Source organism: Schistocerca nitens, chromosome 7, assembly GCF_023898315.1.
Source record: "Schistocerca nitens isolate TAMUIC-IGC-003100 chromosome 7, iqSchNite1.1, whole genome shotgun sequence".
Taxonomy (NCBI): domain Eukaryota; kingdom Metazoa; phylum Arthropoda; class Insecta; order Orthoptera; family Acrididae; genus Schistocerca; species Schistocerca nitens.
Genome location: NC_064620.1, coordinates 274,958,691 through 274,974,800, shown reverse-complemented (window position 1 = coordinate 274,974,800; position 16,110 = coordinate 274,958,691). Strand labels below are relative to the sequence as shown.

The 16,110-nt window shown below is 43.5% G+C and overlaps 1 protein-coding gene across 2 annotated transcripts in view; it reads right to left on the bottom strand.

Annotated features, from left to right (window-relative positions):
* The window catches only part of LOC126195409 (gastrula zinc finger protein XlCGF57.1-like), a 135,243-nt gene that overhangs the window by 70,019 nt on the left and 49,114 nt on the right, over nt 1-16,110 (bottom strand). For both annotated transcript variants that reach the window (XM_049934006.1, XM_049934007.1), the window contains exons 5-6: nt 12,802-12,988; nt 694-794 (exon numbers count right to left, since the gene is read on the bottom strand). In XM_049934006.1, the coding sequence (XP_049789963.1) occupies nt 694-794; nt 12,802-12,988 (288 nt within the window). The remainder of the gene's footprint in view (nt 1-693; nt 795-12,801; nt 12,989-16,110) is intronic.

Below are 16,110 nucleotides of genomic sequence, written 5' to 3'. Positions count from 1 at the left end.
TTCCCCATTGATCTTGTATCAGACATCTACATTGACACCTAGAACATCATCAATTGTTTGTGCAGGGAATGAATAGCCATTTTAAGGTTATATATGAATGTCAACCCTAAAGTCAAGATTCAGTTTCAAAGTTTGATTGCTATTATTATCCATCACTAATAAACTGCTGTCCTACCTTCATATTTACAACAATTTTTGTATGGGGATGGGAAAATGTCAAATTTCACAACAGTTTGTTAAAAACACACTATTTTGTGATATGTCATTAAAACTGCCAATTTCAAGTTATTTTTTTCGTTATTGTTAATGCAAAATTTTTCTGTCTTTACACATAAGTTATAAGCTGTTTTCGCGAGTATTAATACTCTGAATTTTCTTGTTGTTAACCGTACACCCCGCAAATTTACCAGTGGTTATTCATTCCGAATATGATTTGTATGCACAGTACTCACTACCATCTCCACTATGCAACAAATACTCACATGCAACAACTCACAGCCTATACGACTGCTTAACATAGTCCCATTTATTACTGCATTCCTATTTAGGAGGGAATGGGTAGTGTTACACATGCTATGACTGCTGTGAGAAGCAAAGATTGGTATTACAGTGTACGCCAATCCTTAATATTAGTTGTTCGACACAAAATTTCAATGATATACATTTCAATAGTTGAGTAAAGAGTTTACATACTGAGTGTGCAGTGTCAAGGTCTTCACCACAGCAATGACATTTCCCTGGACCCAAAGCTGAGGTCTCGTCTATAAGACCATTTACTTTATCCAGCATCATGCCTGCAAACAGAGTTTTGTATATTAGAAAGACATATTATATTTTTAGCTTGCTAGAAATGAACTAAGATATTATGTCCCTCCATTTTCTTTCCTTTAAAAAATAAGTAAATAAATAAAAATTTTTAAAAAATGTGAGGTCAAGACTCATGGCCCCAGCAAATCACTTGAATTCCCAATGCACTGAGTGACATTACATATAGTTCAAAAACACCTATAAAACAGTGGGCTGCATCAACACTACAAAATATTTTACAGAAAGCTTAAATAAATATTGGCTCACGTAAAGTTTATAATGAACACAAAGGCAACTCTAAATCTAACATATTTCTTGACACTTGCATCAAGCTCTAGTGCAAAACTATATCAACTGGATCCTGCTTATTGCAGACGAGCCTTGGTTTTCCTCTACATTTTTACACCCTATACTTACCTCCATTGCAAAACTGACACTTTCTTGACATCTCAATACGTAACATACCAACCAATACCCATTGTGGATTCATGGACAGGAACAAAATACGACACTCAATATTTAAAGATTTTGGACAATGTCCTCCTTTAGTCTATTAAGAAGACAAACTAGAAACTTACTGTAGATAGACAAACACATTTCACCAGTTAAGGTGACAAGTGGCACAGTAACCAACTACAGAGAGAAAACAGTACAAGCAATCCAATTTTTGTGTGTGTGTGTGTGTGTGTGTGTGTGTGTGTGGAGGGGGGGGGGGGGGGTTAGTGCGCAAAACATCTAAGGTCATAAGCGTCAGGTAAAGAACCCGTTGCGAGGTCCAATACAAAAAGGAAGAAAAAACAAATCTAAAACATCAAGACATTATGGAAGAGTATCTAAAAGACGTCGAAAAGAAACTGGAGTCACCAGGTAGAAATCAAATCTCTTTTGCCATATTAGTGTTTTTTAAAAAACTTAAAACGTGAGCCACAGCATGCTCATCATCTGCTAAAATGTCCGGTAAAGCGGGCGGCAGAGGTACTACTCAATACACGAAGGACATTGAGGGACCGAGCGCAGCGTGCAGCCAGGTAGGCCACATGGGGAGACCAACTGAGTTTCCTATCAAACGTAAGCCCTAAGAACTTCATTGCATCCACGAACGGGAGAGCATTTTGTCCCAGTCACAAGGACGATGGAAGAAACACCTTGTACCGCCAGAAGTTGACACACAGAGATTTGATAGCAGAAAAGCGGAAACCATTTGTGACACTCCACGAATAGAGACAGTCCAGACAACACTGAAGACAGCATTGCAGGAAACACGTCTGCTGGGAGCTGCAATAAATAGCAAAGTCGTCAACGAAATGAGAGCCGGAAATGCCAGCTGGAAGGCAGTCCATAATGGGGTTGATGGCTATGGCGAAGAGGACAACACTCAGTATGGAGCCCTGAGGCACCCCGTTCTCCTGTGAAAAGGTGTGGGATAAGGAGGAACCCACACGTACCCGGAAAACTCAGTCCGTTAAAAATTCCTGGATGAAAGTGGAGGATGATTGCGTACGCCCCATGTGTGCATAGTACGTAGAATGCCTGTCCGCCAACAAGTCTCATAGGCTATCTCCAAATCAAAGAGAAGGCCACTGTTTGTCGTTTCTGCAGAAAATTATTCATGATGAACATAGACAGGGTGACGAGATGATTAACCCCGGAGCGGCGCTTTCGGAGCCCACACTAAACATTAGTGAGAAGATGGTGCGAATCCAACCACGACACTAATTGACCATTGACCATGCGTTCCATCACCTTACAAATGCTGCTGCTGCTAAGAGAAATTGGACGAAAGCTGGAAGGAAGAGATTTGCCTTTACCTGGCTTAGGTAAGGGAACAATAGTAGCTTCACGCCAAAGCGTGGGAAATACACCGTCAGTCCAAATACAGTTGTAGGTATCGAGGAGAAAGCATTTTCCCACAGGAGGAAGATTCTGCAGCATGAGGACGTGGAATGCATTGGGCCCAGGAGCAGAAGACCTGCATGAGGAGAGAGCACGCCTGAGCTCCCTCATAGTAAAAAGAGTATTGTAGCATTCTCAATTCAAAGAGAGAAAAGAGATGGCACGAGCCGCCTCCGCCCGTTTCCAAGGAAGGAAGGCAGGACGGTAGTGGGTGGAGCTTGAAACTTCCACAAAATACCAACCCGAAGCATTGGAAACATTGACAGGGTCAATTATGACGTTTCCCACCACAGTCGGACCAGAAATCGGGGAATGGGCGGTAGTCCCAGAAAGCTGGCGCAGGCCACCCCAAATGAGAGAGGACGGAGTAAATCTGTTGAACGAGCTGGTGAAGGAAACCCAGCACGCTTTCTTGCTTTCCTTAATAGTGCAACGGCACTGCGCACATAGTTGCTTGTAGCGGATGCAGTTTGTTCAAATGGTTCAAATGGCTCTGAGCACTATGGGACTCAACTGCTGTGGTTATCAGTCCCCTAGAACTTAGAACTACTTAAACCTAACTAACCTAAGGACATCACACACATCCATGCCCGAGGCAGGATTCGAACCTGCGACCGTAGCAGTCGCACGGTTCCGGACTGCGCGCCTAGGAACCGCGAGACCACCGCGGCCGGCGGATGCAGTTTGTTAACGTAGGATGACGGTGAAAGACACGAAGCGCATGGCCACAGTCCACAGTCCAGGCCACAGTCCACCAAGGGACCGGGACCTGACGGGGAGAAGTAGTGGTACAAGGGATAGAGGATTCGGCAGCAGAGAGAATAACATCCACGAGGTGCTCGACCTGATCATCGCAGCTGGGAAACATCCGGTCGTCAAAGACTGCCAAGGAGGAATATAGCCTCCAGTCAGCAAGAGAGAATTTCCAATGAGAGGGCCGCTGTGGTGGAGTATGACTGTACAGGCGAGTCACACAAGGGTAGTGGTCACTCGAGTAAGTATCGGAAAGAGCACACCACTCGAGACGTCGAGCGAGCTGGGCAGAGCAGATCGAGAGGCCAAAGTGGGAATAACTGTACGTGAAATCGGAGAGAAACATGGCTTCAACAGTGTAAAGGTACACGGGATTAAGATGATTAAGAAGATCCGCCAAAGAGAACCTCTCGGGCAGGCGACAGGCGAGCCTCAAAGGGGATGATGGGCATTGGTGTCACCGAGGAGCAGAAAGGGTGGAGGAAGCTGAGCAACAAGCTGCATCAGGTCCGCCCTGGTGACAGCATAAGACGAAGGGATATAAATAGTGCAGAGGGAAAACGTAAATTAAGGAAAACACAGGCACCAACTGCTTGCAGGTGGGCGTGCAAGGCGATAGGACGACGACAAACATCATCTCGTAGAAGCAGCATGACGCAACCATGAGCAGGAATACCTGCCGTAAGGGGAAGGTCCATCCATAGCAAAGTAAAATGGGAAAGAGCAAAATGGTCTTGAGGACGTAGCTTGGTTTCTTGGAGACAGACTACAAGCGGACATTGGGATCGCAGGAGCAGCTGGAGGTTCGCCCTGTTAGATCGAAGGCCACAGATATTCCATTGTAAAAGGGCCATAAAATTTAGGAACACCAGAGAATGAAGAAGAAACACTCACCTCGACGGCTGCTTAGGGCGAGCCATCAAGGGAGGACAGCCACTGGAATCCACAGGTGGAGGATCTTGGTCCATCAACTCAGCGAGATCAATGGAGCTTCCCCAGTGTCGGTCAGTTGAAAGGGACCAATGAGTCGAAGAGGTCCGACGAGTCACAGAGGGGGAAGACTGTTTGCCTTTGGATGATTGTTTTGGCTTTTAGCGATTGGCAGAAGAGCCAGACGGCTGTGAACTCGAGGTATGCAAGATATCTTCCCGGGAATATTCCTATTTGAATTGATGGTTCGCTGGCTGCACTGCAAACGTCTTCGCTGGTAAGGGCGAAGAACGGGTAGCAGAATCTACAGCCCGGGAAGCGGGAGACGGAGTGTCAACTTGAAGGCGAGGCAACATTGGCACCATCGAACTGAACTGTATGTCACAAGTTTGCGTAGCCATGTTTTTCGTGGAACGGGGAGAGGCTAATATGGTGCTGTAGCTTCCAGACGAAGGGACAGTCTGTTTATGGTTTGCCAACAGTTTCCGGGCAACAGGAAAAGGTACCTTCTCCTTCACCCTTATCTCCTGAACAGCCTGTTTGTCTTAATAGATGGGACAAGAACGAGAAGAAGCAGCATGGTCTCCATGACAATTAATGCAGCGGGGAGAAGGAGGTGGACTTCATAGCCTGCCTTCATCTTGGTAGGAAGCGTTAACCGATCGAAAGTCAGGAACAATGTGCGAGTGGGCACCAAATCAGCAGCTTCCTTTATCATAACTCTATGAACAGCAGTAACGCCCTGATCCGACAGATAATTAGTTATTTCATCCTCCGTCACACCATCCAACAGCCAGGTGTAGATAACACCGCGGGACAAGTTAAGTGTGCTGTGAGCCTCCACTTTCATAAGATATTCGAGGAGGATTTGGGCCTTGAGTAGTTTCTGGGCCTGGAGAGACTAAAAATTTCCAAAAGCAGAGTACCATTGCGGAAATGAGAGCATGACTTCACAGGGCCGGCGATGCCATCCATGCCTTTCCGTATAACAAAGGGTTTAACGGTAGCAAAAGTCTGGTTTTCGTCTAAATGTGAGACTACTAGATATCAAGGGCAACAGGAAGAGACATTGAGGGAGGAGCCTCATTCCAGTTTTGTTTATGGGAAAGACTCGGAAAGTCAGTCATTGGGAAGAAGTCCCCCATGATTGTCAGCATCTCCGATGGCGTGCTCCTTCCAGCAGGGGCCCTCCAAAGGGGAGCTCCCTGCCTTACGTGATTGTCCTCATCCTAGGTCACACCTCCCGAACGACAGATGGCGGGATCAATAGGAAAGAAGGAAGGTAGCAGCTCAGGCAGTCACCCGTCCCTGGGCCTGGCCTGTACCAGGGGGTATGTGCAGGCCCTACATGCCAACCCAGGGCTGGGAATTCCCTGTTACCCAGTCTCCTGCTATGTGGCAAACGCGTGGGTGGCTGTCAGGTACACACAGGGAGGAGAAGAAAAGATAAAAAGGAAAGGAGGAAAGAAAGAATGGCCTCAAATGCTACAACAGAGGAAAAAACAGATCAGAACAGGGAAAGAGCAGTACAGCGAAATAAGGGCGGTGCGGAGGGAAATAATGGCGGTGCGGGGGGAAATAAGGGCGGTGCGGGGGGAAATAATGGCGGTGCGGGGGGAAATAAGGGCGGTGCGGGGGGAAATAAGGGCGGTGCGGGGGGAAATAAGGGCGGTGCGGGGGGAAATAAGGGCGGTGCGGGGGGAAATAAGGGCGGTGCGGGGGGAAATAAGGGCGGTGCGGGGGGAAATAAGGGCGGTGCGGGGGGGAAATAAGGGCGGTGCGGGGGGAAATAAGGGCGGTGCGGGGGGAAATAAGGGCGGTGCGGGGGGAAATAAGGGCGGTGCGGGGGGAAATAAGGGCGGTGCGGGGAAAGAGAGATACAGCAAAAGAGCAGTGCAGGGAAAGAGCCATACAGGAAAAGAGCAGTGTAGGGAAAGAGAGATACAAAGAAAGAACAGTATGGGGAAAGATCAGCACAAGAGAGAAGAGGCCTACAAGTAAACCAATGCAAATGAGCTTCAAGAGCCCATGGAGGCACGAGACATCTCCCCAAGAGAGGGGAAAAGGACAGAAGAAGAGGAGACAAGCAGCACTGAAAAAGAAGTGGTGCTGTGAGGGCTGGGGCCCAATGGTCACCAAGCACGTACTCACGAAAGAGCGGTGAGCCCCCTGGGGGGTAAGTAGTCCAAAACTCCATAAACAGACTGGGCTGTCCATAACTGAATTCCTGAACTAAACAGAGATTTCAAAAGCATGCTTCCCATGTGAATGGAAGAGAAGGCTTACAACCAGTATCGAGTACCTGTTCTGGGTTCCCCTTCTAGGCAGAAAGTCAGCATGAAAGTGCTACATCCATGATAGATGGCTCCCATTTTCCTATGGAACATTAATAGGTTCAGGACACAAGAGGAAGAACTGAAACTCCAAGCACAGGAACACCTCCTGTGCTTCTGTTTGCAAGAAACTCACTTGAAGGCAGCTGATGTCCCTGTACTACTATGGGTCTATACCTCTATCACAGCTATGATCAAACTGAGGAAAGAGCCAAAGGAGGGGTCACTGTAGCTGATGTCCCTGTACTACTACGGGTCTATACCTCTATCACAGCTATGATCTAACTGAGGAAAGAGCCAAAGGAGGGGTCACTGTCCTGACTGGGGAAAGGGCCAAAGGAGGGGTCACTCTGTTTGTCAATAATGCACACCACTCCTCTGCTCTCCCTCCTGGCTGCTGAATTACAAGCAGTTGCAGCTTAAATTCATGTGTGTTTGAGGATCACTTTTTGCACACTGTATTTACCTCTGCGTGATGTAATAAACTCTGTTGCTATCATAGATCTTATGGGAAAACTCTCCAGACCATTTCTCCTACTGGGACACTTCAATGCCCATCATGTCTTTGTGGCTCAACCTGTACTTTCCCTCACAGTCAGGTTTTGGAGAGTCTCATGAGCTGTGCATTCTCAACACGTGTACCCCACTCATTTTTGTGCTGCTTACGGGTCATTCTTAGACATCAACCTCTCTTTCTGCTCTCCAGCTCTCACAGACTCTGTTCAGTGGGAAGTCATTGACCACTTCCCACTCCGCATTCACAATCTGGATGGAAAATTACCTGAACAGAAGCCAACAAAATGGATGGTCAGCAGGGCTAACTGGATGCTGACCAGCCAGCTGGCTGGCTTTGTTTGAATACTGCAACAACATGCAGGAATGGGTGGACAACACCACACAAATGATCCATCATGCCACTGACTTATCAACCCCAAAGTCCTCAGGTCATCTTAGGTCACCTGCTCCTTGGTGGACCAGTGAGTGCCACTCAGCAAACCAGGACAGGCATGTGGATCTTCAACAGTTTAAGTACTGCCCATCATCAGACAATCTCTCAGTCTTTTGGGGCATGGGGCCCAAGGCTCGAAGCAATAAAAGGTAATGGGAAATGTTCCTGGACTCCCTCAACTGTTCCACTTGTTCTACAAAAACATGGGAAGCATTCTCGAACAATTCCCGTAAATATAGTCATTTAACAATAGCAGCAGTGCTGAAACAGGGGTCTCTCCAAACAATGCCTAAGAGACATCGCTCAGGTATTGGCAGAGAATTTTGCAGTGACTATTGATGACACCAGCTAGGATCCAGCATTTCGCTGGCAACATTTGACTGGAGAGGGGTCAATTTAGACTTCAGATCACACAATTCTGAGTCTTACAATTGTCATTTCTTCATGTGGGAGCTGGAATCGGCACTGTCTCAGACTCGTGATATCGCATCCAGTCCTGACCAAATCCACTGCTGCACGCTTTTACATTTGTCAGCAGCATCAGAGGAAATCTTCCTCGAATTTTTTATTTTATGTGGCAGACAGGCAACTTTCCCAACTCGTGGAGAGGGGCAATCTGATATCTCTCCTCTGACTATGAGAGGACAAAATATGTTCCAGTAGTTACTAGAGTGTCACCTTAACGAGATCCGTAAAGAAGACTCTGGAGTGAATTGTTAACTGTTGACTGGTCTATTTGTTAGAGACCAAGCAACTCCTTAGCCCCTCTCATTGTTGATTCCGGAGCTTTTGGTTGACTGTCAACAACTTGGCCCAACTAGAGGCAGATATTCAGTAGGCTTTCCTACATAAACAATACTGTCTCGGTACATTCTTTGACATCAGTAAGGAGTACTACCCTACTTGGAGACACAACATTCTCATGCAACTCCATCAATAGCCACCTCCCCCAATTTTATACAGTCCTTCCTGACTTAAGTGGTTTTTTAGGTCCAGAGTAGGTGACACACTGTCAGATCATTTTGAGCAGGGCAGAGTTTTAAGTGTTACCCTCTTTGCCACAGACATAAACAGTATCACATCTATGGTGAGGAGTCTTGTACAAAGCTCCTTATTTGTGGATAATTTTGCCGATTTCCATTCCTTCTCCGGTGTTGAACTGTGACTCGCCATTTACAACTTACAGTGCTGAATTTGGAGAAGTGGGCTGCAAAGATAGGTTTTCAGTTTTCTGCACATAATTGTGTGTGTGCATTCACTTAATCACTCACATTGCATTTTTAATTTATCTTATTTGCAAATGACAGATACCATTCTAAATTTTAAAGACTCGGTGAGGTCTCTGGGCCTCATTTTTTGTTCCAACTTGTAATGGTTACCACACCTGACCTGAAAGCCCTATCCCATAAGGCACTGAATAGCATAAAGTGCCTTAGCTACAAGTCTTGGGGAGCAGACAGGGTGCATCTGCTCCAGTTTTATAGGGATTTTATAAATTCACGGCTAGACTATGGAAGCATGGCATAAGGATCAGCGAGGCCTTCTCACCTGAAGATCATTGATGTCGTCTACTATAAGGGGATTAGGCTGGCCACAGATACTTACACAACCAGGCCTGTACCCAGTCTATGTGCCGAGGTTTGGAAATGCTAAACACAATCCAGTGGCAGCTCCTCATGGTGTGTCAGGCACATAATTTCCTCATACCTCTGACTTCACAGCATAACATACTGTTGCACATCCACCTTTGGGATGCCTTTTCTCCAATTATTCATGAGCAACAATGTCATTTGGGATCTGTGTGCAATGTATGCTGGAGTTACTTGGTGTGGAGCACGTACAACCCCAAAGCCAGGTTTTAGCTGCTTGCCACCTTGGTTACTGCAGAGCCCAGAGTAATTTAGATATGGTGCAGTCAGGAGAGATTGTACTCTTGCATATGTTTTTAATACATTATTTTATGACATTTTAACTGAGTACCACAACTCTACAGCTGTCTTTATGGATCAGTCAAAACAGGTGGACTCCGTTCATTGCTATGTTGTTTTCCCTGATCACGTACTCAAGGTCGACTGCCTCGAGACTTTACTGTCTTTGACATGAAATTATATGCAATCTTGCGGGCACTGGATCAAATAAGATGTGCTTCAAGTGCTAAATTCTTCATTTGTTTCGATTCTCTGAGTGCCCTTCACTACCTACAACGCTTGTACCCAGCAGATAAAAGTAGTCCAGAATATCCTGGACACCCTCCTTCAACTACAATGGCTGGGGAACAAGGTGTCACTCTACCGGGTACCGGGGCACTTGGGTATTGTGGGGAATGAAAGGGCAGATATAGTAGCCAAAGAGGTGGGTCATGATCCTCAGTTATTTCAGTGTGCCATCCCCCTGCCTGCTATCGCCCCACTGGGGTACAGAGTCATGGGTCGATGGGAAGACAAGTGGCTGGAAGTGACAGATAATACGCTGCACCTAGGAAAGCCTACCGTGCGGCCTTGGCATACTTCCTTTCTTACGGCATGTGATATTGAGTGATTGTATGGATCAATGTAAATGAGGTACAAGTAAGTACATGAGAGTGATTGAGTGAGCCAACGTTTTTAGCCCTTTTAACCATATTCGTTTCTTTTAGCATTTGTAAGGGTGCTGACAACATCCCCACTATATGCCCATACACCACAGAAATAACAACAAGCCGCCCCCCCTCCCCCAATCAAAGATCACTTCTCAACTTCTCACCTCAACCGCTGTTTCAAACCCAGGAACAATTACTGATCTCTCTCTCTCTCTCTCTCTCTCTCTCTCTCTCTCTCTGTCACGCGTGCCCCCTACCCCCCCCCCCCCACACACACACACACACACCACTTATAGCTTGGAAACAAGCACTGTGGGGGGGAAAGAGACGCCTCACTCTCATGGGGGTTGGGTAGAGGGCACAGGGAGAGCAAAATGGACAGAGAGGATGAAATGGGCAGAGAAGGTTGGGAGGATGAGATGGGCACGGACAAGGGGGCTGAAAGAAGGATGTGGGTGATGGCTAGTGAAACAGGGAGGAGGAGATGAATAGAGATATAGGGAAGGAGATGGACAGAGGTATGGACACTGATGCAGGGGAGGAGATAGACATAGAGAAGGGTAAGGAGTGGGAAGTGTAGGACATGGGTGGAAAATGGAGTGGTATAAGAAAGGAAGGAAGAGTAGAGTTCTTTCCATCGACAGCACAGTCACCACAGTCAGAGCACAAGCTCAGACTTATAAAGAGTGGGGCAGGAAATTGACCATGCCCTTTTCAAACAAACCATCCCAGTGTTTGCCTGGAGCAATTTAGGTAAATCAGCATTCTTCCTTTGATCAATGCATTCTTCCTGTGATGACGTATGGCTGCGAGACATGGACACTGAACTCATTCACAAAAGGGAAACTTAGGGAAGCACAGAGAGCCATGGAGAGATCAATGCTGGGCTATACAAGAAAGGACAGGAAAAGGGCAGATGACATCCGGTCTGTGACGAAGGTTAATGACATCTTAGAGAGAGTACGTTCCTTGAAATGGCAGTGGGCTGGCCACGTTGCAAGAAGAAAAGGCAACAGATGGACGAAGCTAGTACTGGAGTGGAGTCCGAGAGAGCACCGCAGGCCTAGAGGAAGACCACCAGACAGATGGGACAAAGACATCAAGAAGATTGCTGGTAACACCTGGCAGAGAACTGCCCAAGACCGTCTCACTTGGAGAAGACTTCTGAAAGCCTACCTGAATCCACTACTCGAAGAGGCCATATCATCTAATGATTGAATTGGCTGATGATGATGATGATGATGATGATGAGTGAAAACCTAAGTCTGGATGGTTGCACAAGGATTTGAATCACTGTCCACACAAACTTTACAGCGGACTGTCAGCCTACACTGCTAAGTTGAAATATGGAAAAAATTTAAAGCATAATTTTAAAAAATTGCTCAAATAATGTTTTTACTCAGTAAGTTATTATGTTGGTTAATAACATTTTTCTTATAATGTTTATATTAAGCTGAAGCCGAAAATACTGTCTTTCACCCATTTACATTTTCATTGTTTTACATATCTAAATGGAAACCTGCTGTCTGATTGTCTATGATTACTGAATTGTTGTGCATAACAGGATTTGCTGGTTAGTATGGGTAAAAGTAAAGGCTTTGATGAACAGACAATAAATAAATATGTCACATAGTATGAATATTTTGATTTATTTTTATTTGTCATGACATTACAACCATTTCTCTGATTGTAAGCTTAACGATGCAGAAGCATATATTGTTATTTGATATGAATGGGGGAATCATGCCACAGGGATGGTGATACTAGTTAGTTTATAGATTCTTGTCATATTTTAAAGATTTAATGAGAGAGTGGTTCCAAAAATGTGGCACAGTTATTTTTAATCTCAAAATTCTTTCCAAAAACTTTAAAAGAGGGGTAGTGTGTAATGTAAACATCCAGTACTTTTACCTGATAAATTTTCTTTTATTTGCTATAATATTTTGTAGCCATTGTTAAAGTACTCTTACACAATAATGGCTAACCAGACTATGTATGTCTAGTATTGGCCATAATAACAAATGTACTCTATGTGTTACACAGGGATAGGGATCATAAATTCAGAATGGACAGTACTGCAGTCAAAAACTTAATAATGTATCAAAAAGGAGGGGAAGGGGGGGGGGTGTTGAGGATTGAGATGGCATCATTATAAACTTGGCTCATTCAGTATGAAACTTCTTTTTGCACAGATTAATCACAGCAATGTTACGAGCAAACATGTAAGCTGCTAAAAATAAATTAAACTGTGTAAAATCATCTTTTTCAAAAGTCTGTCTTTCAACACTAAGCAGTCAAAGAAATTGCTTCCATAAAACAAGGCACTGGTCTTAGGAAAGGTCATAATGAATAATATTCAATAATATGCACTTTGATTAGGATTCTAGTGACCACTGACACTTTAGTAATGTAAGTACTGAAAGAGTAGTGGGGATAGTCTTACAAGAACAAAATAAAAATTATATCTAGAAACATTAATATGCTTGTTTATGTTGCTCATTAGCCTCATTTTGTCAGTTGTAGTGATGACTACAATGAAATAACCAAAAAGTGTGTACCATTCATCTGTTGTTGAAGGCTGCCACCATCTTGTGATTCTGGTGGGTTATCAACTTCCCTTTCCTCTGAACTCTGGCTGCCTCTTAGATTGTTCTCATGTGCACTAGAGTCATTAATGTTCCTTTTGTCCACTACAAATAATGACCCATCAGCAGCTGGGCAGTAACGCATGTGCCTTTTGCAACCCTGAAAAATGTGTGTGTTAATGACATCTAACATGATATAAACAATTTGATGATTACTATACATAGTGTCACTGGAAGGAAACTACCAAACTAATTGTTCTATAAGAAGAACAATTTTTAAAAAACATCTTCTTAAGTTTTCTTACTTATTTTACAATACAATGCAGATAGTGACATTATTTTTTAACAGTAGTTGACCAATTTCTCCAAAATCATGAGTGTTTTGATATTTTATTAAATTATTTCATAGTTATTTGCACCATTGTTGCTGACAGACTACTGGTTACACCTGTTAATCACTGGTAAATTGATCATCGAGGCAAATGAACTTTCATCTTGTCAAACATATGACTATGGGTAAAACAGTAAGCACCAATAAATTTCATGGCTACGAAGTGGAGTCTTTTAAGACGACAGCACTGCAGACATAACACATTCTGGTTCAAATGTGTTAGAGACATGAGGAGATATTATGGCAACCTGTGTTCAGCTTTTTGCCTTGAGATTGCCGTGTCTTCACACAGCCGAAGGACATCTGAAATAGAGGGAAGACTACGGTTTGGTATGATGAGATCATTAGAGGGATAACACAAGCTTGGATGGTGAAAGGATGGGCCTTTTCAAGGAAACCATCTGGCCATTAGCACGTGGGTAGGTGGTCCTCACTAAGTAACTTTAGCACCTTAATCGCTGTGCCACTTCATGTGTGTAAAATACTTTCCCTATGGGTCAATGAGAATGGTGTCAATTTTTAGTGCAGATTGATGGATCAACAGAGAGATCAGAAATCAATGAAGTGACAAAACAATGGAACTATCAAAGACCAGATCAAAAAATACTGTGGACTATCTGCATCATACTGTGTCATTGTTCTCACCACCACCACCACCACCACCACCACCATCAGAAAATTACTGCTCATTGATAACAAAATGTAAATTACAGCTGTTGCAGCTTCTAAGGAAATGCCTGGCAAATGTTGCTTGCTCTTAGGAGTCGTTTTTTTCTGACAGAATTAAAATATGATTAAAATTATTTTAGCTTTCATGACATGTTCAACAATGAAGATTTACAACCAGAAGTGTGAGCATGGCTCGAAATGTTCTGTTATATGCATGAAAAAATATATCTGTTGAACTAACTTTGATATTTACAGCAATGATTATACAGCTTTTGATCGCTATCACAATAACTATATACAAAAGAAAAAACTGACTGCTGCTGGAAATGGACAAGGTACTCTGACTAAACATGCAAAATAGCAGTTTCAAATCTTCCAGAATTGGGCCAAATTTACACAAGTGAAGGAAAGTGAGTTCAGATTCTTTCATAATGATGAAGTTAAGTATGTTCTTAGTTCCCTTTTTTTTCTACCGTTTTTACATATGAATCACATGACAAAGCAGCATCCAACATCAGTTTGTAAGATTTGTTTGGAGAAAACGAAACACTCCAACGGCAAAGCAAACAAGAGAAAAAAAGCAAGCTGTTATTGACCTGAATGCAACATAAGTCTTTGCAAGCCAGAATCCTTCACACTTGCTCAGAGAAAAATCAGTTCCATGTGAAACTGGTCCCCCTCCCTTTTTGGAAAGAAAGAAGGATAGTTACCATTCCTGACATTGTTATTGTTAAGCTTGTAATCTATCACAGAACTAAAATAATGATGAAAAAAAGTTCAGTGTGTAATACATCCACATCAATAGTCCGCAACCCACTTTACGGCACTTGTCGGAGGGCACCCTGCACCACTACTAGTTATTTCCTTTCCTGTCCCACTCGCAAATAGAATGAGGGAAAAACAACTGCCTATATGCCTCTACATTAGCCCTAAATATTTTTTGTCTTGTCTTCATGGTCCTTACACACAATGTATGTAAGAGGCAACAGAATCATTCAGCAGTCAGCTTCAAATGTTGGTTCTCTAAATTTTCTCAATACTGTTCCTCAAAAAGAATGTCACCTTCCCTCTAGTGATTCCCATTTGATTTCCCAAAGCATCTCTGTAATATTTCTGTGTTGTTCGAACCTAACAGTAATAAATCTAGTAGCCTGCCTCTGAATTGCTTCAATGTCTTCCTTTAATCTGAGCTGGTATAGATCCATAGTGCTCAAGTAGTACTCAAAAATAGGTTGCACTAGTGTCTCCTTTTCAGATGAACCACAGTTTTCTAGAATTCTCCCGAAAAACAGAAGTCGCCCATTTGCCTTTCCTACCACAATCCTCACATGCTCATTCCATTTCATACCAGTTTGCAATGTTATGCTCAGATATATAAAAAGACATGACTGGGTCAAGCACGGCACTACTAAAGCTGTATCTGAACATTAAGCATTTGTTTTTCATACTCGTCCACATTAACTTACAGTTTTCCACATTTAGAGCTAGCAGCCATTCATCACACCAACTACAAATTTTGTCTAAGTCAGCCTGTATCCTCCTACAGTCACTCAACTTTGACGCCTTATCGTACAGCACAGCATCATCAGCAAACAACCACAGTATCAAACACAATTGTGCCAGTAACATTTTGAACAATGGTATAAATTTATGGTTTTTTTGGACCCAAATTTTTTCTAAGTGATTGGACTTCGGCAGTTTGTAACTGGGAGGAAGCAAAGAATTTAAGCAATTGCCTCTATACAACGTATGTCATAAGCACATTCTAGGTAGAACAAATTAAGCATTCCTAACACACAGATTTTTCAAAAGTGAAAGAACCATCACTATGAAAGTTCACATGTAAAGAGAAAATCCACGTCTAAAGAGAAAATTTTTAGGTCCATAAGTCTCTGTAATGCAAAAGCATTTCAAATAATACTAATAATACTTCAAGACATTTATCTTTGGCCATTTTGAGACGTGCAACAGAGCAGTGGGAACAATCCTCTGCAATATTTTACACGGAATGAATAAGTTAGGCTTTATCTCTCTTAAGTAACAATGTCATTATCGGAAATATCATCTGTACCCAATGATTTGTGTGGAACAACTTGTCAAATTCAATCTAACATATGCAGTAAACAAAGTCTAAATGTTTCAGCAATTTAGAATTGAAGTTATTCTGCTTAGGAATGCTGTAACAGAACAAGACAAATAAAAACCAGCAAAACAGAAGAGAC